The sequence below is a fragment of the Haemaphysalis longicornis genome, unplaced genomic scaffold (genome assembly GCF_048455015.1).
Source record: "Haemaphysalis longicornis isolate Haplotype H1 unplaced genomic scaffold, Haemaphysalis longicornis Haplotype H1 scaffold_25, whole genome shotgun sequence".
Classification (NCBI taxonomy): Eukaryota; Metazoa; Arthropoda; class Arachnida; order Ixodida; family Ixodidae; genus Haemaphysalis; species Haemaphysalis longicornis.
Window position 1 is genome coordinate 1,975,917 of NW_027526314.1, and position 21,695 is coordinate 1,997,611.

Genomic DNA, 21,695 nt, shown 5'->3' on the forward strand with positions numbered 1-21,695 from the left:
AGCGGTGCCCGGTTTGCAAGATTTCGACCGTACGCCTGGGCCGATTAGTTACCGCGGAGTAACTATTGGGCAAGCGTCCAGATTATTGTTAAGTTTCTTTCAAGGGGAGTTTTGTGCTAAAGCGTGCATTGCGTGATATTCGCGTCCTGTACGTACGGCACGCCGCTTGAGTGTCGGCCATTATGGTCTTGAATTGGGAGCTGTCATGCATAACTACGTAGTCTTATGGCATATCGCTCAATGTCAGCCGCTGGTTTCCCAAGAGAGTACATGCAAACTGTATACTAATAAGAATCCGTAGAGTAAGAGAATAATTGAATTCATATACACCGGAATTCAACTTACACCAGTAAGCTGAATTCCGGTGAGTAAGAAAGAAAACGACCACTTCTTTCAACGCGGAAACACAGAACGCTCTTTATTTACAAGTTATGTACAGGCTATGGGGCAATAAAATAAATAGAGTCAGGCGTGATAATATGTACACTCACACGATGCCGCGGAACGCTTGCGTACAGAGTTCCTATCCGCATGGCAACAGCTTTTCGGAAGGGGTGTGGTCTATAGGTCTTGCTTAAGATAGTATTTCGTCTTTCTCTCACACCCACCTTCACTGCACAGCTCTAAAACGGTACGTAAACAAAAATCAAATTTAGAATATGGAGATAACATATTCTTTTAAAGCTATCTCACACACACATAGGAACAATGCATTGCAGCTGTTACAGCACTGGCCTCAAATAAACGCCTTGTTGCGATGCAGAATATTCCTCTTACACGCGAGTCCCGTCAAACGAAGGTTCGTGGAAACGATCAGTGCTGACCAATGGTTCCGATCGCATGAGAAAAGCCTTCCCATTCCTTCTCACGGAAATGCGCCGCGCGCTGACTGAAATCGCTCGCGCACACACTTTTCTCCGGCCTCTGACTATACCGCTAGGCGTGGCTGCGACACACGGAAACCTGGGCAGGAGTGCGCGCTTCCCGCGGGCTGTCCACAAACAACGGCCGGGCCACCATCACAAGCGGCAGGCCCCTTCGCACCCGGCTCCCTGTCCTCCTCCCAGCGTGGGAGGGACCACGCCGTGGAAGTAATTCCTAGTGGTGCCATCCTCGATTACGCCGACGGGGAGGTCCTTGGTGTTGTTGCCGGCGCCTACATGGTGGACGCCGTTCACCGCGGCGCCCCGCGTAGCCTCCTTTTGCCGGTTGCGCATGAACACCAGCTTCTCCAGGTGTCCCGTGGGTGCGTCACAGGCGATGAAGAGGAAGTAGCTCAGGATGTAGCTCCACACGAAGACGGAGAAGCACTGGGACACCTGCGGGCATCAAGGAGGACAGGAAGGACAGACTTTAGGGCTAGCCCGTTGTTTGGTCACGAGCGATCGGGGCCTTAGAATGGCTCTTTAACGCCATCGCAACGTGAAGCCAGATGGCCATCTTCAGGTAGAGGCTAACCGTAGAACGACTCGCAAATTTATTTTACCGTCTGCGCTTATGCTGTTCGCTTGTAACATATATATTTTCTATGCAAAGGAAGCATATTATCATCATAAGTTGTAATATCTTATTTCTGGTTTATATTTCATTCCGTTTTTAAAACTTTGTATCTCCACAAGAAATATCTCTGCCTCGAAACTAAGGTCCATCTAATGCTTTTAAGACAACTCTCTATTTTGGAACTACGAGCCGATGGGTACGTGCACAAAGAAAAGTGACTGTGAAAAACACAAGGAAGTTATAACATGGAACATAGAGTATGACAAGCTTTTCGTATCATTCTCGTTTCGTCAAACAACCATCCGCAAAAGCTAAAGTTAGCGCAACGCGCGCAGGGCAATGGGCAATGTACAACTAAGAAATACTAAGTTGGCCGAAACTTCAAAAACATATTTTCATGTGTGGGCTTTTACTTAAAAAAATAAATGTGCACCACCGCAAGTAGCTCATGGGTTGCCCAAGTTATCTTCAGCGAGCCTGTCCAACAGAATAAAAAAACAACAAAAGTGGAGAGGAGGAGAAGTTTTCAGTTCATCTCTCCCCTAAAAAAAGCTAAACGATTTAATATCACTTCAGCAACAGGTAAATAACTACGAAGCGATGTCTCTGCTGTGCAAAAACATAGCTCGAAAACAAGTGAGCCCGAAAACAAAGGTTTTCCTACTTTAGGTCTGACCATAAATATGGATTGCAAGTTATACCATGTTCTCATGTTACCATCTCGTCAGCTGGTCGTTTGTCGGAGAATATTCATAGGGAGCGTTGCTGAAGGCCGTTCACGTTACGTTTTTATCCGAATGCTAGAGGGAAGGTTTCACGATCCAATTGAACAGCTGCAAACTCCGCAAGAGCGTCCGTTTTTGTTCCCTTAATTTGCCATCCCAGTTTACTTTCAACGCTTGCTTTGCCCAGCACCCTTTTTCTACGCACTCACTCGCATCCTGAGGTGCAAGGAGGCAGCAGCGGCTACTCGACTCACCAGTGTGAAGTGGGAGAAGAAGATGCGCTCCCTGGCGATGTTGTACATGACAATGTAGAAGGGCGAGTGGATGAGATACACGCCGAATGACAGCCTGCTCAGCGGCACGAACCCGTTCCAAGAGAGGAAGCGGTTGACGATTCCTGCGTGGAGTTCGTAAGGAGGCGGGACTTAGGGTCGATAAGCAGACATTGTATACTGCATGGGGTTACATTATTTGACCAGAAGCTGACGCGAATTGCGACAGCTTTCTTATAATTGGCTGTAAGCTTATACGAGCTCCAGCTCAGCATGAAGAATTCCCTGGTGCTTAACGATTCCAGCGAGCATAAATAATTATTCAAATAACAATAAATAAAGAAGTAATATATTCAGCGATCCACACTTTGGTTATTGGTATCTGTAACGTAATATCGGAAATACTGGAGTTGTTACCTGTGATATTTGCCATAGATCCCAGTGCGTATGTCTATTAAAAAGGTTCTATCCCAGCAACTGGGATCAAATTTTTCTTCATTTTCTTGTTAACCGATACCCTACCTCTGGCTCTGGAGCTGGTGGTAAGACGCGTTTATTTTGGGTTCAGACACCATGTCGTGCACTAGCGCATTTCGGTTCCGGATGAACAAGGAAATAAGCAACGGGGAGGGAAATGAAAAAAAGAAAAAAAGAACGCCCACAGCTGAGTACCGGTGACAGCCGAAAAGTGAAGGAAATTAACGGCTGCAGGGGCTTTCGTTTTCCTCTTCTCAACATCAGCTCAGTTATGGCAAAGTTAATATTAACTATGAAGCTGAATCTGGAAAACTTTGGGCAGATAATTCGCGTTTACAGTTCTCCTGAAGTCGCCGAAAACTAAAACGTTTCGTTTGAATTCAAGAAAGCCCCACCACCTCCAACGGAGAGCTCAAGTAACACAGTTATTTCTACCATGCCACAGTTTTCTCACAGTTATGGATCACATAATAGTGGTTCCATATCTCAATAGACATTAATCGGCATCTCTTTCGTAGCTTGTCCCTACGTAGGTCAATTTCACGGCTGCGAGCAACGGAGGAAAACTTCAAACATTCGAGGCCGGAATGCCTTCAGTTTTGCAGCGGTGGTATTCTTCGAATGCCTGCACTTTTACAGCAGCCGCTATTTTAATGGCAGTCGCTAACGGCTGCAGTGTCACAATACGTCTGATATTTCTCACGGTGAAGTAGGCTACACGTAACTTAGCCGCTCCAGCGCTCATTATGCAGCTCTGAAAGCAACGAGAAACACACAAACAAACAAACAAAAAAATCCCGGGCCACCGCCACTAAAGGGAAACCTGGGGAAGGGAGGAACATGCAGTGTATAAGTGTATTCTTGTCGCCTTGGCGTTTTTGCCCATGGAGATGAAACCGTTTGGGGTAGAGGTATCCAGCTTTGCTTTAAAAGCCTCGTCTGGTCTCTTTGAAGCACGAAGCTCTCTAGCGTGAGGCGTAAACGAGGTTCCCGGTGTTTTAGTACCGTGACTACATGAGACGACGATTTCGACGACGACGACAGGAGACGCCAACAGCCCCAGCCCCGAAGGGGCTTCGCCCCTAAAAAAGGCTGCTACTCTTTTCCGTACCTCCCCGTCCGGTTGCGCAGGTGAAGACGAACCAGGCGACGCAGATGGACCAGAAGATGCGGTCGGTGAAGGCATAGAAAAGCCGCTTGATTTCGCTGGCGCGCTCATTGCTGCGGTACCACTCAATCTTCATGAACAGGCAGTACAGGCCGCAGAAGAGGCATATGCACCACATGGAAGCCTGGATTACCTGCGGGCAAGAACGATGAAGCATGGAGTGATTGACGCGGAATGTTGGGCAAGTTGGTTGCTAACTAGAGAATCCATGGAGCTGGCGAACACTAGGCAGGACGAAGCTAAAAAAAGGACAAAACTCTAGCGTGTGTTTCGTCCTCTCTAGCTTCGTCCTGTGTAATGTTCACTAAGTGAGTACCATGAATTTCTTAGAAGCATGGAGCCCCCCACAAAAAATTGCACCCGGCAATTGCACCCGGCACACTCTGAACTATAGCGACGTCCTTGAGTGCAGCGTTTCTCAATGACAGGAAGTCGGCGAGCACTGCGCTCAGCGGTGTACGGAGTACGGAGACGTGTATTTGTCATAATTTGAAGAATCTCGCGTACACGGCAAACATTCGTTCAGACCTTTCAGAGTCGCACGTTATTTATGCTTTTGTTGCAATCCTTTGAGGAATGATATTGTTGAGCCTGAAAACGAACAGGTATGGAGAAACGTAGGCCGGCAGCAGGGAAAATTTCTTAATAATGGCACGTATATAGACGGAGGAGCATAAATATGGCTGTTGTCGCGTTGTTCATATTGACAGCTGAAGTGGTTGGCCGTGGAATTTTCATTCTGTCGAGGAAAATGCGGCCAGCGGACACCTTGCATGCCGTTCTGGTAGCAAGAATGGATTGCGGTTTATATTATCAGCCCGATAAGAGCGCTTTAGTCGGCGCCATTCAGAATTTCGTGGCCGTGAAGGAAAAAAAATGTGTACATAATTACAGCAAACCGTAGAGGAAATTCAACCACGCCTAGGGCTGTGTAGTGCCGCCTCTGGCGACATCCTACTGGAACCTTCCGGATATTCCGGGAGGAACCGTTGTTCTGCCTCTTGCGTTGGTCGTTGCGTCGACCTATGGAGCGTGGTCTCCCATCGGGGATTGTTTTAGGTACCGTTGCGGTCGCAAATACTTCGGAGCCTACGTTGACCGTTACGAGTCCTAGAGAACGTTAACAAGCGTTCGGCATGCCGGTACGCCGGCAAATAGGCCCGCTGATAGTGGGCATGCTTATGAAAACATTAAGCGGCCAAAATGTTTCTGATGTGGCAGCGCGAGCCTCATGCTCTCGACATTCCGAAAACACTTTTCTTCGTACTGTACAGCTTTAGTGTTTTATGCTTCAACGATCCTTGCTTGTCTGAGCCCTTGCTTGCGATTGTACATGACAGCGGTGAAGTCAGGAAAAGATGAAGTTTATCACTGCACTCGCGACACGGCATCCACCGTGGCCAACACAGTGAGGAGCGATGATTGAGACTTACTCACCTTAGGGATCTTGGACTTGCCGTATCTCTCCACGAGAAGGAAGGTGATGCAGCCCGAAAAGAAGCAGACACCGTGGTAGAACGGCAGCAGGTAATAGTAGTTGAGCGTGTCCATCACCGTGCTGCGAGTAGAAGGTCGTAAACTATATTGACCAACCCTGTCATGTACACAAGCCTGGATTTCACGCGTGTACTATGGAAGGGGACATGCTTTTGGTGCTATCGCGGGCGCAATGAGGAACATATCCGCTCGTGCGCTGTCAGCATGCACTCCCGCCGCTGGCACACAGGAGTAACTTCTCCTTAACCAATTTGAATATAAGTACTGCTACAGTCGTACGCTTACTAATGATCGAATCTGAGAGTTAGTAGAAATAAGATTTATTATACAGCTTGTTTGATAATAAATAAATAAATAAATAAATAAATAAATAAATAAATAAATAAATAAATAAATAAATAAATAAATAAATAAATAAATAAATAAATAAATAAATAAATAAATAAATAAATTTCTTCAGATACATTTTGGGGCATGAAACTCAATAACTGCTTGAAATTCAATTAAGGTTGATTTAAATCGCACTAACGCTGAAGTAGCTAATGCTTTTAGGATTTTTGGCACCGGTTACAGTTAATCTACGCTTCACCTGAACCAAATTATGAACTTGGTCCAAAATTGATGCTGCCCGCAGGCAGCATCAAGTTTGGATCAAGTTGAGAGTTGATAATAAAGCTGATTGCATGCGCTTTATGTCTATTCTGCTAACCAAAGACACATGTACAGTTCTCCAGATAAGGAAGATACTCTTACGGGCACGGACCCATGCTCAGCTCTCGCTGCAGAAAAATGACGCGGGGCGTTGTGTTTCATGTGAGTAGAGTTCCCTACGAGATCGTTTGGTGTTTCGCGGACCCTGGCATATTCTGCCTATGTCTTGTTCTCCAGGGAGAAAGCCCCTGTTTAGTTTTTGTGTTTGTCCCAGCTCTCGACTCCACCTGGACTCTGAAGATGCCCTGCACAGAGGGCTCGTCTTTCAGTCCGAAGGCCGCGTGAAAAAGGGTGCAGTTTATCAAAACAACTGTACCAACGGCCCAGTTCCGCACATTCGCCCTTCGTTCATCTGTCTTGCGCTGATCGTTCGTATAATTCACACACTTGTGTTCGTTCGCGATGCTCTAATGTCTTTCGTCGTTTAAGCAAAATGTTAAAATCCAGTAATGATTTCACCCTTTTTCATACTTTGCCCTAAGAATGAATGAGACCGTGACGAATAGTTTCTTACCGCTCACTATTTTCAATAGTCTTGTTTCCTTTCCCCCTCTCCGCCTAAAACGCGTATTTTATTTTATTATTTTATTCAATTAAATTTCTTTTCCTTTGATTAATTTAGCATGCTTCTTAATTTTGTACCGCCTCACAAAATGTTTGCCACAATAAGACGTGCACGAGACGTCATTGGCGACCCTTTCGTGTATGAAGTGTATCAGCAGTAGCCTGAGAACTCACCTAAATGAAGTCGCCACGGGGATGAGGAAAGGCGTCATGTGGGTGCCGTATATCTGCCACGCAGCGACGGCGCAGGACGCGAGCGAAAGCGCCGTGAAGATGAGTGCGACCAGCCATTTCCGCCTGCGCGCAAAGGGCATCATCAAATGAAGCACGTCGTCGCTAGGCAGTACATTCATAGATTGAGCCCTGAACGACAGGTGTTGTGGAGCTTGGCACGTATGCACTGTAGACTGCTGCTCAAGAGAGGCGCTGTAGAGACGAGATTTAGATGCGGCCAATAACTTCAGAAAACTTCGCAGTGTTTACAAGCGTCATCTGAATAAAATCGAGTGCATTGAGAGTTCCTATACACAGTTCTGAAGTGAACATGACTTTTATTTTTTGCTACGCAGTCTTTTGTGATCCTCTACTCTGTTGCAGCAAGGTGGAATTCCGGCAAGTTGGAAGATACTGATCTTAGCGCCAGAGAACACAGCGGAGAAGGAGAAAGTAAAGGACGAAAGGCAAAATAAGTGCTCGTCGCTGTCTCTTTTTTGCGCTATACTACTGATATAACCTGACACGACTGGTGTTCTTCAACACCACAATACGAGCGCTTCATAGAATTTAAAAAGTCCGTAATGCAAGAAACATGCAAAGACTCTCTTCTTTAACGCGGAAAAGTGAAAGGTGCTGATTTTGTAAATACGTTTCATGATAATTAAAAACAAATTCAAATCTAGATTTGAATCGCCATGCCGGGTGAAACCAAGGTTGTCTCCCACTGACAGCTACCGCAGCAAAAAAGCAAAACGGCACGTACAATCGGTTACAAAAGTCTGCTGGACGGGACATTCCTTTCCCATGTAGCTACACGCCATGGTGCTTCCTGCGCTACATCTGGCGCCATTTTCTGTTTTGATATGAACACTCCCACCACTCTTTCGAGCAGCTTCTGAAAGGAATCCGCTGTTCGGTTTCTAACGGCTTGGGTTCGAGCTCCAGCAGTTCTAGCAATTCTCGCCAAGTCCAGTGATTTATTTTGTTGTGAAAATGGTCTCTCAGATCCACACATTACTTTCACTAATTAGCGGGGTTTGACACATTTTAGGTCGGGCTAGGTGCGAGGCGCAGCCTATAACCACGTGTAAACTACGTTCTGCCCCGTGCCGGGATTGCCGGGCATATACTTACTTTGGAAGCAAAAATGTCGCCTGCTCGACACGGTTGAGATTCCGAGACGATATGCCTCCCTGTCTGGCGATACAACACACAATTTGTTCTCGCGAGTTCTGTATTATGGACGAGTTGATCGGCTTAAAACGCTTAGAATTCAATTCATCTATATCGGGGAGGAATTGAAGTCTACAGCCGAAAACGTGTCCCGAAGTTTTTTGTAGCAGACTACATGTAGGTGTTTGGGAGATACTTACGACCTAAAAAGTTGTATCACAACGATGGCAACGAGGAAGAACTGGTAGTCTGCGGAGAGGTACCAGAGGTGCGGCATGGTGGACTGCGAAGGTAAAACGAGAGAGAAAAAAAGGTACATTGCGAGAATAGCTACACCCACTTCAAATATTGGCAAGTTCACCAATGCCAAGCATCTCAGTGAAGAGGAGCCAACGTTTCTGGACACGAATTGAAGCTTCGCGTGTCGAAACGTTGGCTCGCCTACCCTGTCGCCCCATTGTCGTTGCAATCACCATACTTGCTTACATGTTAGACTATAATTCGCTAACTCATGAGGCCACGAGTCAGCCTACAAGCCATGTCTGCGACTGTATTTTTACACCAGGTGTTCAGGCCAGAAGCTGAATACACGAATGCCTTACGTGTGTCTATACATTTAAGTTATGAAAAGAGGTACAATTCAACTTGAAAATGGCAAAAACGGCTGTCTAAAGTAATGCTGAACCTGCTAAACCACCCAATGGTATCGTGTCAAAGTTGTGTTTTCTTAACGCAATTTTTGTCTTCCACCCTGACAGCTAAAAATGACCGTTGACCACCCGGTTTCTGGTTACCTTTCTTATCAAGAAATAAAAAAGGTTAGCGTCGTTACTCTCTTTTTGTTAACAATACAAACACAATTGAACATTAGATGTGCTTGTTCATTAATTAAGTGACTCTAGGTAGTTTCACCCGCCTTATCCCGTCTTACACGTCGTTACTACGCAGGGTCCTTCGGATTTGGGGTTGATGATGATGTTCTCATTGGCTAACCTAGATTACCTGCTTCGATGCCAGGGCATACTAGCATAGCTCCAAGCCAGAACGGGCCGAGCGCGTAACACGAGTGCATACGGCTCTCACCACTTCCTGATCGGCCCTCCAGTTGCGCAGCTGGAAGAGCAGGTCCCACCAGTGGTTGCGAACTTCGGTGAAAAACCTCTCGTAGAATTCCTTGGAGTTGGGGCCGGACGCGATGAGCGGCAGCAGACACATGCACATGATCATGAAGAACAGCGGCACGGTAGCCCTGCGGAGCGGAGACAAGCGCGGTTAATTATTCCAAGCAAGATGTCACTTCGCGAGGTGCCAAGTCCAATCTCGGACTACTTCGAAATTTGAGCACCGCCTTCTTGCAGGCCCAAGTACAAATGAACCTCACCTTGATTGTTAGGAGTACTGAATGCATGTTTGCACACATGTGTATATGTACATGCAGATGCACATGTATAGAGTTCTTTATTGTACTCGTTCGCTTGTCTGCATTTTATCGTGTCGTTTGAAATTATTTGTTTGCATTATTTGTGCAATAATTTATGCATGCACAATTATGTGTGTGCTTTTATGCGTACTTATTCACGCTTATATGTTGTTACAAGAATTTTGTAACCCCACCCTGTATCGGCCTCACCGGCCAACAGTAAATAAAAATGAGTAAATATGAGTTATGAGTAAATAAAAAAGTAGATCGCGGTTATTCAGGCTTGAAGCATAAAACTAACGCACAGCAACGCCGAAACGTAAGCTACTGACAAAGCTTGTGACTTATACAGCTAAAATTCTTGTTTAAATTTCACTTCAATTTAGCTGGGAACAGCACTTCGGACGAAGCGCCAAATAACGGTGCCTCGAGTTATCGAGGCACCCTTAATTAGTTATCGAGACGCAGTGTTTGAGAACTATTGCAACGTACTATGGTGCGGATATCCGTTTTGAAATTTATCCCACGCGAAATAAACGTTAGGAGGTTCAGCATGCTGCACGCTGCCTTTCGACTTAGAGCTCACCTGATGAATCGTCTGATCACTGCGACCACGGCCACGACGAATCTGTTCTCCTTCTGCTTGTTAAGTGTGTAGTAGAGCAAAAATCCGCTGTAAGAAGGGGAGACAAAATGTTTAGCGCTATAAAAATGCCCACAAAAGCTTCGTGGCGACACGTGCTCGCCATATAGTCGGCTACAGTTAGTGTGCTCGAAATAAAGGATCACTCTTCAGTGGGTTCACCGCGCCTTTACGGTTCTATTACGCAACTCAAGTCATCTGAGCTCTCGTTTCATTGCTCGTGGGTAGCGTAAAGCAAAAAAATTTATTTTTTAGAGTTGGGAACAGTAGAAAACGCTTAGCGTGCTTCGCGTTCGTCTTATATGACGTCTCACAAGTTTGCGGTGTGGTGAATACAAGCTGAATTACCATTTACGAAATTTCAATGCTTCCCTATTTCGCAGTTAGTATTGCCTCTTCGTTCGTTCGGGCGCAGTTATAAGTAGCTCGCTCAGTGCCAACCAACGTATTTCAGCCTGTGTGCCGCAGCAAGCATGTAAAACCCCCAAAAATGTAAACTTAACTACAGCAACATGAAAGTGGATCTTTGATGTGGCCGACATTCAGTAAAGTGTTGAGCACCTTTTCTTGAAGGAGAAAACGCGAAAGTTGGCCGTCCTTCGCAACATTCATAATGCCTACCTCCCCCACCCTCCCCCTTCTTCTCTAATAGGCATATGCAAGCTCACCTAAAGAAGAAAAAGCTGTCCACGGCCAGGTAGCCTGCTGTCACGACCAGAGTTTCCCAGTGCTCGAAGTAGTGCAGGGCGTTCACTAATCTCGCTGAAATAAAAAAAGACAAAGACGGATTAGTATCAGCCGACGAAACATTTTACTCTCTCACTAGGTAGGTTCGAAAATCTCCATTTTTTTTTCACACCAATGCTTATGAAGCCACAATAAAAGGTTCTTGTGTCGTGTGCCTTTTGTTTGTTAATTGTTTTTGCCCTATGCATACGGTAAGCAGGCCCTGTCGAACGAGAAAGGTAATTATAGCCATTCTGCCACAGGCAGCGAGTCGCGTTACGTACTACAATTCTTTATAGATCGGCATGGTCTCAGTACGCTCAAATGAAACAAATTTCCATAGAACAAAGAAAAATCCCTGGTGGTGGCAGAGAGAGAAGGCGTTTGTTAATGACCTAGTATTTGTCCCCCGTGTATACGTGCAGGACTGCACGCCGCAGTTTTACGCAGTGACACGATTTATTCTCATGTCGGTAAGACCGTATACTGGAGCAGCACAGCACTGCGACAAAATTTCAGCGACAAAGATCACAGCAGAAAGCGGCGCAGGCTTGCACGGACGAGTGAGGGCTACTGACACTAACCCCAGCGCATCAATTAAGCCTCCCCGCAAGTGTGCAGGTTAGATTTTTAAACGCCATGCCTGCGCTGCCTAAAGTCACAGCGCGGAACACAGTTTCCAAGTCACATCACATGTCGGATCTCGACATTTGCCAGATTTTTGCTTCATTGCAACGTCTAGTCACACAGGTTCGTTGTGGAGGAGTATCGACCTAGTTGACTTTTTGTGAGTACCTATTACGCAGGCTACATCATGTTACGAACACAGCGCAGAGACAGGACTAGTAAAATCAGCATAGACAGACGCTTTTCCTGCTGTTTTTGTAAAAGCCTAGATAACACAAACTGGCCTAACTCCGTTTACTTTTTAACGAAATTTTACCCGTCGCAGTGGCTCAGAGGCCAAGGCATTGTGCTGTTGAGCCCAAAGAGGACGCGGTTTCCATCCAGGCCGCGGTGAAAGCTTTCAAATGGAGGCTAAAAGCGAATATTCTTGCGTTTTCGGCGTACGTTAAATATACCCGGGTGGTCAAAGTATACCCAGCCTTCCACTACGGCACGCCTCATAGCCCTGGCGTAGCTGCGGTGCGCTAAACCCCGAAAATTTGAATACATTTAAGAAGCAGCGCTTCGCGCAATTTGATTGGCCGGGATATCATATGACGTCACTTTTTTGGAACTGAAACGACAGTTTCAGGCAACAGCCAACACCTGGGGTTATATATGCGGGCAAACTGCGCATTATCTAGTCGATAACCGAGGTTGGTGTAGTTTGTTGAGTACCGCCGCTCAGCTCGAGAGTCTTGAGACCGATGGGAGTGCCAAGGAAGGGTAAAGAGGAAGTGGGTCTTACTGATGTTCTCGGTTATGGTTCCGTAGGAGTGGCCGAGGCAAATCCAGAAGATGCTCAGGAAGCGGATGCCGTGCATGAATCGGTACGAGTAGGTTTCCGAGTTCTTGTCCTTGTTCACTCTCAGGATGAGTCGAGTGTTCGACAGAGCCGAGAATGCGGTGGCACACTTGTACATGACGGCTAGAGAAACAGAACCAGGCGCACATTGGTAAGGGACAGCTCTTTAGAGTGGCGGCCAATTACAGTGACACTGCGGCATGCGTATTAAAAAAAACTAAAAAACTTAGGCCTCACAGTCCGGAAGGCTAGGAAGAGAGAGCCATTCGGGTCAATGCGACAACGCTTTGACGACGTGGAATAGCGTCATCTCTATTTGGTTGTTGCGGAACAACAGCGATGCTTAGTATTTACCACTTGCTTCTAAAAGCCCAAACTTATTGTTATGCCGCATGCAGTCATACGAATGCAAGAGCTAGTGGCGAAGGCCTTTATCTCTTCCGCTGATACCCACGCAATAGGCAAGAATGTTTATTTCTCTGCTTATCTGTTTCCTGTCTGGTATTCGCGAAACCAGTTATTCTCTTTATAAAGTCACTACTAAATAGCAATCATGGCCAGTACCACTTGCTCTAGAAAGGTGTCCTCTTGTAGCACTAATTTCAGTTTCTTCTAGCATTCACGGCAGCGCGTGCTCTGGAATACTTCAGGCTATGTGCAAGCTAAATCAAAGTAGTGAATCGACTTTCACGTACCACTCTTACGTTTCTTGTCCCAATGCTCTGTGGTGAGTTCGAAGGCTGTCGCGGCTACAATCATAGTGGCGAGTACAGCCAGGAAGGCTCTGGAAAAAGTAACAAGGCAACGAGCTTACATAACATGCATCAGTGATAACTATAGACTTACTAAAGGTTATGAAAATCATTCCCGTTATTAAATAAAATGCACGCCCCACTTTTCAAGCGCAACGTAAAACCTCAAACCAGAAAAATAAAAAGGGGGTGTCTGGTTGCTTTCTTATTTTTTCGTGCCCCATATGGCTGAAATGGCAAGAATCGAACTGTGTGCAATGAATGGAGTGGTCGGTTGTACGAGCAAGGAGTACCATGGACATCGATAACAGTATAGCGCCCATCTGCAGCGCAAGCGCCACCGTATCTCTGACTATATGCATAACTATCACTAGTTGTTAATTACTTAAAACCCTTCGACTTAAGTCTGATTTCGTGCTTTGCAGGCGACAGCCTTGCGATATTTATCAAAGACAATTTTACGGCTCGTATTTGCATCTCTTTTTTGCCCTCGTTTATTCGTGTTTTGCACGGATTACTTCAACAGGCAATCTTGCACCACTTCAGCAGGAAGACTGACGACACTTGACACCACAGCTTTCGCAGAACCAAAGTTCTCCGGAGGTGGTATGCAAGTCTTCTTCTCACGGGCCACCACGTAGTACCCAGTCTAAAATAACAACAGGAATACCGCAAAAACCTAACACGAATTCCTGTCCTACGAATAAAAGCTGCTGGGACAACAGAAGTCCTGTTGTTACGACAAACCATCTGTTGTTACGACACACATTTCTGTCATAACGACAAAGTCGATTTTCTCAACGACAAACATTCCTCTAGTGACAACAGAACTGCCATTTACGCTTGTCTTCACAATGGGCAATACTTTTCAAACCATGTGCAAATACTGATGGAACATAAGGATCAAGACGGAACATCAAAATTCGGCACGACGGAACATCACAATCAGGGCAGAAATGCGGCACACGACAGAACATCAGAATCACGCCACGACAAGAACATGACATGACGACAGTGCGACATGCAAAAATACGACAAACTACAGAAATTTTTCTTGTCGTTATTTTAGACTGGGGTTCGCTTGTCTTTCGACACGCACTGAGCTAACTTTTGTTCCGCCTCCGTAAACGTGCTGCGGTATCGCAATTGTAGAGCAATCAGCTCCTATTCGAAGACCCCGGTTAAAATCTCATACCAACTCGATGGTTTTCAACACGAAAGTGTTTATTCCGTGATTCACGAAGATTTAACTTACGTCATATCCGTCACGGAAGTGGCGCCAGTACAACGAAGCAAGAGGCCTGTAAAGTGTGCACCCCTGCACACAGGGTCTTCTTGCGGGGAAGCAACCTTTAGTATTAAAGAGTACGTTATACTTAGGGTTGTTATTTTTCGGGTTTTATCTTTTAACTCGAAGGTGTTTTACGTCGGGATACACCAATATTTCACTAACGTCATATCCGTCACGGAAATGACGCCATTACACCTTTGCCGAAGCGACCTGCCAGCAGGACGTCGCTCGCCAAGCACACCGACAAGGCAGCCGCCCACCCGTAAATCGTACTCAGCTGCAGATTTCGCTGCACATTTTACTTTCGTGTTTTACTGATGCCTATGACAGAGGAATCAACAGCAGTTTTTTATTTTTTATTTACTGTTTACAGGGGCTGCCATTTTCCTCACAGGACAAGAAATATAAGAGCAACGACGGTTTTGCGCACAATGGGGGAGTCAATACTTTCGCCTTTAAAGAAATCACAAACGAGCGCAACGAAAGCTGCTACTGGGGCAGCGACGCCATTGAGAACTTACATGATCCAAGCTTGAATCTTGTTTATTCCGTCGTCCTTGTTCGTCGCGCAATGGCTGACGTTGATTTTAGCCACAGTCCCGACCACTGCAGAAATAAAGGGGTGAGAAAGTGAGCAAAAAAAAAAAAAAAAAAGAATCGAGAGGCTTGAAACTATGTTTTTGAAGTAATTATGTTATTTCACTAATAATATGAAAATGCGTGCGTAGTATATCGCTTGCGATTCTCCCTTCTCACAGCCCTTGGCATTTCAAGTAACTATTTTTATTTTCAGGCCTTATCTGCAAACTAATATTGATTCGATTCCTCTGCACCGCATTTTGGTGAGCAGGCTAACTGTGCCATCGTCCCTTGAAAGCTATATTCTAATTTCGCAGTTGAGCTGTTCTCTACAGCTAGCTAAACGAGAACCACACTGTTTTTCACGGAAATTAAAATTATAACGTACACAATTACGGAGAAAACAAAGGCACTGAGAAATTTAGTTCTACTTTTAACCTTGCTATAAGTCAAAGACAGGCTTTTAGGTATGCTTCGTACGCAAGTGCGGTTGAAGGTGTGCAGGAAAGCCGATGTCGCCAACTTCGTTGGCAGTGCTTGGGCTCCGACCGGTAAAATAGCATTCCTGACAAATTTATGAACAAGAACATGCACGCCTGGGCTTTTCTACCATCTATAAAAAAGTTGTAAAGTATGTTTTCAGTGTACACAATCTATGAGCGCTCGTGTGACGTATCTGATTTCCTCCTTTAAGAATAACTTGGTGGTAATACTAACAGGCACGGCCGATGTTGGTAAGGTCCTGCTCGCTGCAGGAGCTAATGAAGCACAAGCCGAGGCGAAGACCGGGCAGCCTTTCGTCCATGAGGTACCCCGTGAAGTTCTCTATCTAGGGAAGAGAAGGAACGAACGAGTTAGCACAAGGGCAGATCGAAAGGGAAGAGAAAAATGGAAGGATATTGGCGACTGCAAAATGTGAAGGGAATCTAAAAATTGTTTTCATTAGCCAACATCGGGCACTGTCCCACCCGCGTGTCTGAAAGAGGGCTAAGATAAGGTGGAAACTAACTTAAAAATGTATAAATGTGAAAACAAACATTGCGTTCCCTATTTTTCAGCAGCATGCAGTATCATGGCTGTTATTTTCGGCCGCCTTGAGGCAGGCATACACATATAGATTCGTGTTTCAAAATGGATGTTTATGGTGTAGTGTCCGAGAGGTCTTGCTGTACTAAGCACAAGAGCGCTGGCTCGTTTCTTTGTCGCAGCGATAGAATTTTCATAGCCCCCGAACAATAAAGTGTTTCAATGTTGATACTTTGGGTTGGTTAAAAATTTAGTAGCTGAATCTATCGAGATAATTTCATCGCGAAGTGTGTATTAAATTGTGCACTCCTAAAATGCACACCATTCGGTGTGCTTCAACATGACGCGGCTGAATGATTGATTTTGATTGATTGTAGGGTTTAACGCGATGACGCAACGCAGGCGATGAGGCGCGCCGTAGTGGAGGGCTCCGGATTAATTTTGACCACCTGGGGATCTTTAACGTGCGCCGACATCTCGTACACACGGGCATTTTTGCTTTTCGCCTCCATCAGAAAAGCGGCCGCCACGGCCGGGAACCAAACCTGCGACCTCGTGCTCAGCAGCGCATCGCCTTAGCCACTGAGCCACCGCGTCGGGTGCAGCTGAATGACCAACCACTGCTATCAGAGACGCGATGTAAGCCGGTAAAAACACCCAGCATAACATTTCACACGAAAAAAATTACGGGGGATGTTCAGAAGTTGTTATGCGTGAGAAGGCGAAAGCCTAGTTGTACCTTCTGATTATCTGCTGTTGAACTGTCTGTTGAATTAACATGTTGCTCTCGTTGGGCCACTGACGCATCTTAACCAACAACTGCCGACGGCGGTTAAGACGAGCGGCATTTCGAGCTGCTCTAGCCTCTTCCGCCATGGCGTACTTTCTCGTCCTGATGCGTCGCCATCAATGGAGAGGTGGAATCATGCTCTAAACCCACGCGGGGGCGTGTACAAGGCGCGTCTAGAATGTTCTGCGGTCCGTCACTCTTCCTCGAAGTCCTCATTAACGCTTGTTTCCCCTTTTCCGGCGTGCGCTTCGTAGTTCGCGCTCCGTTTCTGTACACTAACTTTATCCTTTTCGTGAAGTTTTTGAACTTTTTTGGAACCCCAGAACGTGTTTCATGAAACACAAAGATATAAGACTGTCGCCTTACAAATTGTCTCCACGCTGTGCAATGCGCAAGGCAAGAGAGGAGGTTTGCATTGCGTGGTGTCACTGCGCGGACAAAATGTTTCAATTATATGTTGGTTAGCTCTCAGCTTTGCCTCCTTTTGGATAGGGACTTCTCTTTCGGGTGCAATGCGGTAAAATAAACCGATATACTTTTTTTTTACAATGTAGGCTTGCCTCTAAAGTAAAGGCGCACAAGGTCATCAGCCGCTTCCATTTGTTCCCAACAGAAAATGCCAACTTGATCTTCGGAGGGCAGCAACAGCTGCTGCTGGACATTTATGAGGTACTGCGTTTAGTATGCGCACCGATACATTTATGCCAGGTGCCTATAACGTGGGTGCGCACAAATAAAAACAAGAAAGAAAAAAGAAGATGAACGGGTCGGCTTCGCCACAATGACTTCGAGCGACAAGAGAAGCATATCTGATGAATTTAACTACGCCTGACATCGATGATTAGTTTCAAAAGCGTGATCTACTTGGGCAAATGACGCAGTGGAAAACGTTACTTTTACGTTTAGGCAAGTCACAGAGCATAAGCCATTCATCCGGTCAAATCCTAAGCTAGGCCTCGTCAATGGCCCCATTTGTCCATTCGATTTCTATGATTGGTCATTCAGGAATGTTTAAATCAAGTAGGCTCACTGACTTTTTTACTAGTTTGAGGAAAGTGAATGTCCGATGGATGAGCATGTTCTGTACATTTTATAAGTAAATTAGAAGTACTATTCGTGGAACATAGGATATTACGTTAAACCTCTGTTTTCCTTCCACTCTCTGAGTGTTTAAAAAAAGTCGCGCAGGCGCTTGCAGGAGCTTAACTATGAATTTATATAAGCTAAGCGTCGTGCAATGTCCTACGCCCCATAAAAAAAAAAAAAAAACATGTACCTAACTTTAAAGTCTTCCGCTATTAGATTTTTGTAGTGATAAAACAAAAACGAATGTAGCGCCGCAGAAGAAACTCCCGCATCATCTCAATGATGCAATTGACGTCATCTTTACACGCCCGCGAAGCAAGAGAACTTCCACTCTACTTCCACTAACCGAAACATTTGAAACGATCGAGAAGCTCAATATTGTTTGGCGTAAATCAGGCTATATCCCGGGTTTCCTGTCATGCTTTGTTTCCTGCGTCGCGACGAACCCACCTTCAGGTGCTTTTCGCGGAGCGCAGGAAGTAGCGTGTGCTCAATTCGAAGGAAGCAGTCGGGACTCACCCTGGGGTGGGACAAGAGAAATGCAGGCAGGAGCTCGCCCACGAAGGAGCGGTCTTCGCCGAGCGAGATGTGCACGTTGCAGTACTGGCCGCGGACCTTCTCGCCGCCGTACTCGTCCCGAACTACGGTTTCGATGCACTCGTCGTACGCGCCCAGGTCGGCCATGGTCGCCTGGAGGAGCCCGTTGGGGTACTTGGCCGTCGCGTCCACCACTACGTCGCGACAAGGGACAGATTGAACGTCTCGCTGACTCATACGAAGCTAAAAAAACAGTAGATATGGAGGCCAACACAGAAGCGAGCGCTTCGCGCGTCGCGCACACCGAGTGCATAGGAAATCTGGCGAAAAGGATAGCATGCCGTCGTCCTCGCCGCGAGCTTTTTCTTACAGTGGTGTATGGCAGGCACCAGCACAGAAGTCTTACGCGTGGGCATTAGCTGCGTAGTACACACGTGTCGACTGGTGCGGCATGTTTATAACAAATTACCGCTGCGCTGGACCAGGCATCAATGAAAAGTAAGACATCCTCTCAAGCCAGATTTTTTTCCTGCTCGGGGTTCCCCAGGTATGGCTCAAATTCTCCATGACGCGATTATTGCTTGCCTAAAACTGAGCTGCGGTTTCAAAGCAGGTTTTCCGGGCTGCTAGAAACGCACCAAGATGATTTCAAATAACCTGGCCACTTTAACAAAAAGTGCGCCCATCATTCGCTGGCCCACGATAAAGTGCAATATAATCAATTGAGAAAGCGACTAGGCGGCTTCATATATAGCACCCTTTATGTGTTCCTTCGGTCCATCACAACAGGATCTCCAAGGTCTCCACGAGGATCAGTGAAAAAAAAGCTGGAATATTTACTGATGCACATGGTAGCATTTGCCAAGATCGCCAGCCACGGCCAATGTTTCTTGGCCCGAGTCTGGTTTTCGTAGCAGCAGCCACCCCCCCCCCCCCCCCCCCCCCCACCACCACCCCCGGACAACTACGCGTCATTGCATCAAAGTAAGGCGGGAAAGTTGAATCAATATCTTACGTGTCATTACGTTATCCCCGCAAAAAACAAAAGAAAAGGAAAGAAGCCATGACAACACTCACGTCTGAGGGCCCATGGCTCGAGTTCCTGCACCCCGCGCATGAATTGTAGCACGCCGATGCTGCATTCTGTCGAGATGTCGGCCTGTAGAAGCTGTCTTGTGAATCCGGAGCCTGCGCTGGACATAATCTGCTTGATGGCGGCCCGGATGCCATCAAGGAGCTTGGACCTCTCAGGCCCCCGGGTGGTGGTACTCTCTGCTTCACCGTCGGGTACTGGTTTTACCGACGGGGTGTCCGCTGCACTGCTGACAGTCACGGCGCTTTCTTTGGACGCAGAACTCATTGTTCCCCTCGACTCGGTGGTCATAGATGTTGCCCCTCTGGACGTAGACGCCGCGTTGACACCGTATCCCTTGGTGACAGCCGGTTCACGAGCGGTTTCCGCCGCCCCGGTAGTTGCATCACTCAATGTGGTGGTATCTTCCGTAGAAGGGCTTGAACGGCTAGCCGGCGGCCCGGTTGAAATCGCTGCTGTGCCTATAGATACAGTGTGTCCCGCCAGCGTACTCGAGCTTAGACCCAGTAGCACTTCCGTGGGGTGTTTGTCCTCAAGCGCGACGCTTGCACTCTCCGCGCTCGACGCGCAACACAAGAGAAAGAATAGGGCCATACAGGCGCAACTGGTGAACCGAGTGAGTCTCAAAGTCCGGGGCTCCATTTCTGGGCGAGAAGCGGACGCCCGCGCGCGCTCCAGAATTAAAAGTGCGCCAATCGATGTACTAGATCGCTCCCCCGCAAAACACGCCCGCAAGAATGAACGCCGGTATAGTGTCGCGTCGCGCCAAGCGTACCGCGTTCCACGAAAACCCAACCAAGTCGCACGGAATTCGGAGAACTCTCGTCAAAGAGGTCGACGCGCGCTGGCTTGACGGCTTAACCCGACGTCTGTGTTCTACGCCCTATCTGGTTGTCTTTCGGAGCGACAGTCTATCTGCACGGCAGACAGCGTGAAGAAAAATAAACAACGATTAGGTCTTTGCTGCGTACAGGGCGGAAGAAGTTCGGCGTCTCAACCAGCGGTCTTTTGACAACTGAACATCCCAGATAACCATACCCAGCCGTTATAACCGGAGCGCTTTTCCCTCTCATTTCTTTCTTTCTTGACTGAGCCCTGACGTCATCACTTGAGGTGATGACGTCGGCAAGCGGACATGATCGGAGCTACTCTGGCTGTAGGAGCTTATTGGGAAAAGTGATCCGGAGGCTTTGTCGTCACTGGCCGGCAGTGAGGAGAAAGGGCAAACCCGACAGTCCGTTGACCACGGGGGGGCATCGTGCATTAACGCATCGCTTCGTTCCACAGCGTAGGAGGGCAGTCTAGAGAAGAAAGAAACCCACGGCAGTCCTACACGGCCCGTAATAACTGTCATCGAAGCGGGCTTATTCCCGGAACCTCCTCTCCACAGTCGGTGTGTCAGCTTAACGCGCACTCGCCGGCGCCGTCGATGGCGGTGAACTCGAAAGGGAAGGGCGTAGATGCGTCGCGGTAAATTCCGGACCTCCGTCTCGAACGAAACGCGGAGGGAGTTGATAAGGGGGTTGGAGGGGGTGGGGGGGGGGGGGGGAGAGTGGAAGGCCTACCGAGCGGAGGGCAACAGGCGAGAGCGAAAGTGAATATTTCTGAGGCGCTCACGGGCTGACTGGACGCACCCCTTTCGCTTCTCCGGAACGGAAGGCGCAAGAGAGCGCGGGATCGCTTGCCAATTTGGAACCGGCGCCGTCTCATATGCCTGATCGTTCAGCGCGTGCACGCCCCGGGCGGCGAGTTACGTAGCGAGGCGACGACGCAAGGGCGAACCGCGACGAGGCGGAGGCTGGCGAAGAAACTACTCCGAGCACGCCAGGGAAGCACGCTCTTACCTGGACACTCGTCATTACCTAATAGGTCAGCCGCATCGTAAGTGATCCGCGATGACGCACTCGAGCCACAAAAAAAAAAAAAAAATCTTTGTTCTCTCTTTTCCTCTCTCGCCTTTTCGTTGGTGATCTTTTTT

The 21,695-nt window shown here is 47.2% G+C and overlaps 1 protein-coding gene across 1 annotated transcript; it reads right to left on the reverse strand.

Moving 5' to 3' along the window:
* Positions 1-414: 414 nt before the first annotated feature.
* LOC144172658 (nose resistant to fluoxetine protein 6-like) lies at positions 415-20,988 on the reverse strand. Its single transcript, XM_077701298.1, has 15 exons — positions 19,702-20,988; positions 18,607-18,818; positions 15,903-16,014; positions 15,128-15,212; positions 13,259-13,347; positions 12,507-12,686; positions 11,035-11,128; positions 10,310-10,396; positions 9,387-9,552; positions 8,504-8,586; positions 7,089-7,211; positions 5,580-5,700; positions 4,086-4,275; positions 2,480-2,622; positions 415-1,319 (listed from the first exon to the last, which is right to left on the reverse strand). Exons 1-15 carry the CDS (start codon positions 20,357-20,359, stop codon positions 1,020-1,022), a joined length of 2,643 nt encoding a protein of 880 aa, XP_077557424.1. The 5' UTR covers positions 20,360-20,988; the 3' UTR covers positions 415-1,019.
* Between the last annotated feature and the right edge of the window lie 707 nt (positions 20,989-21,695).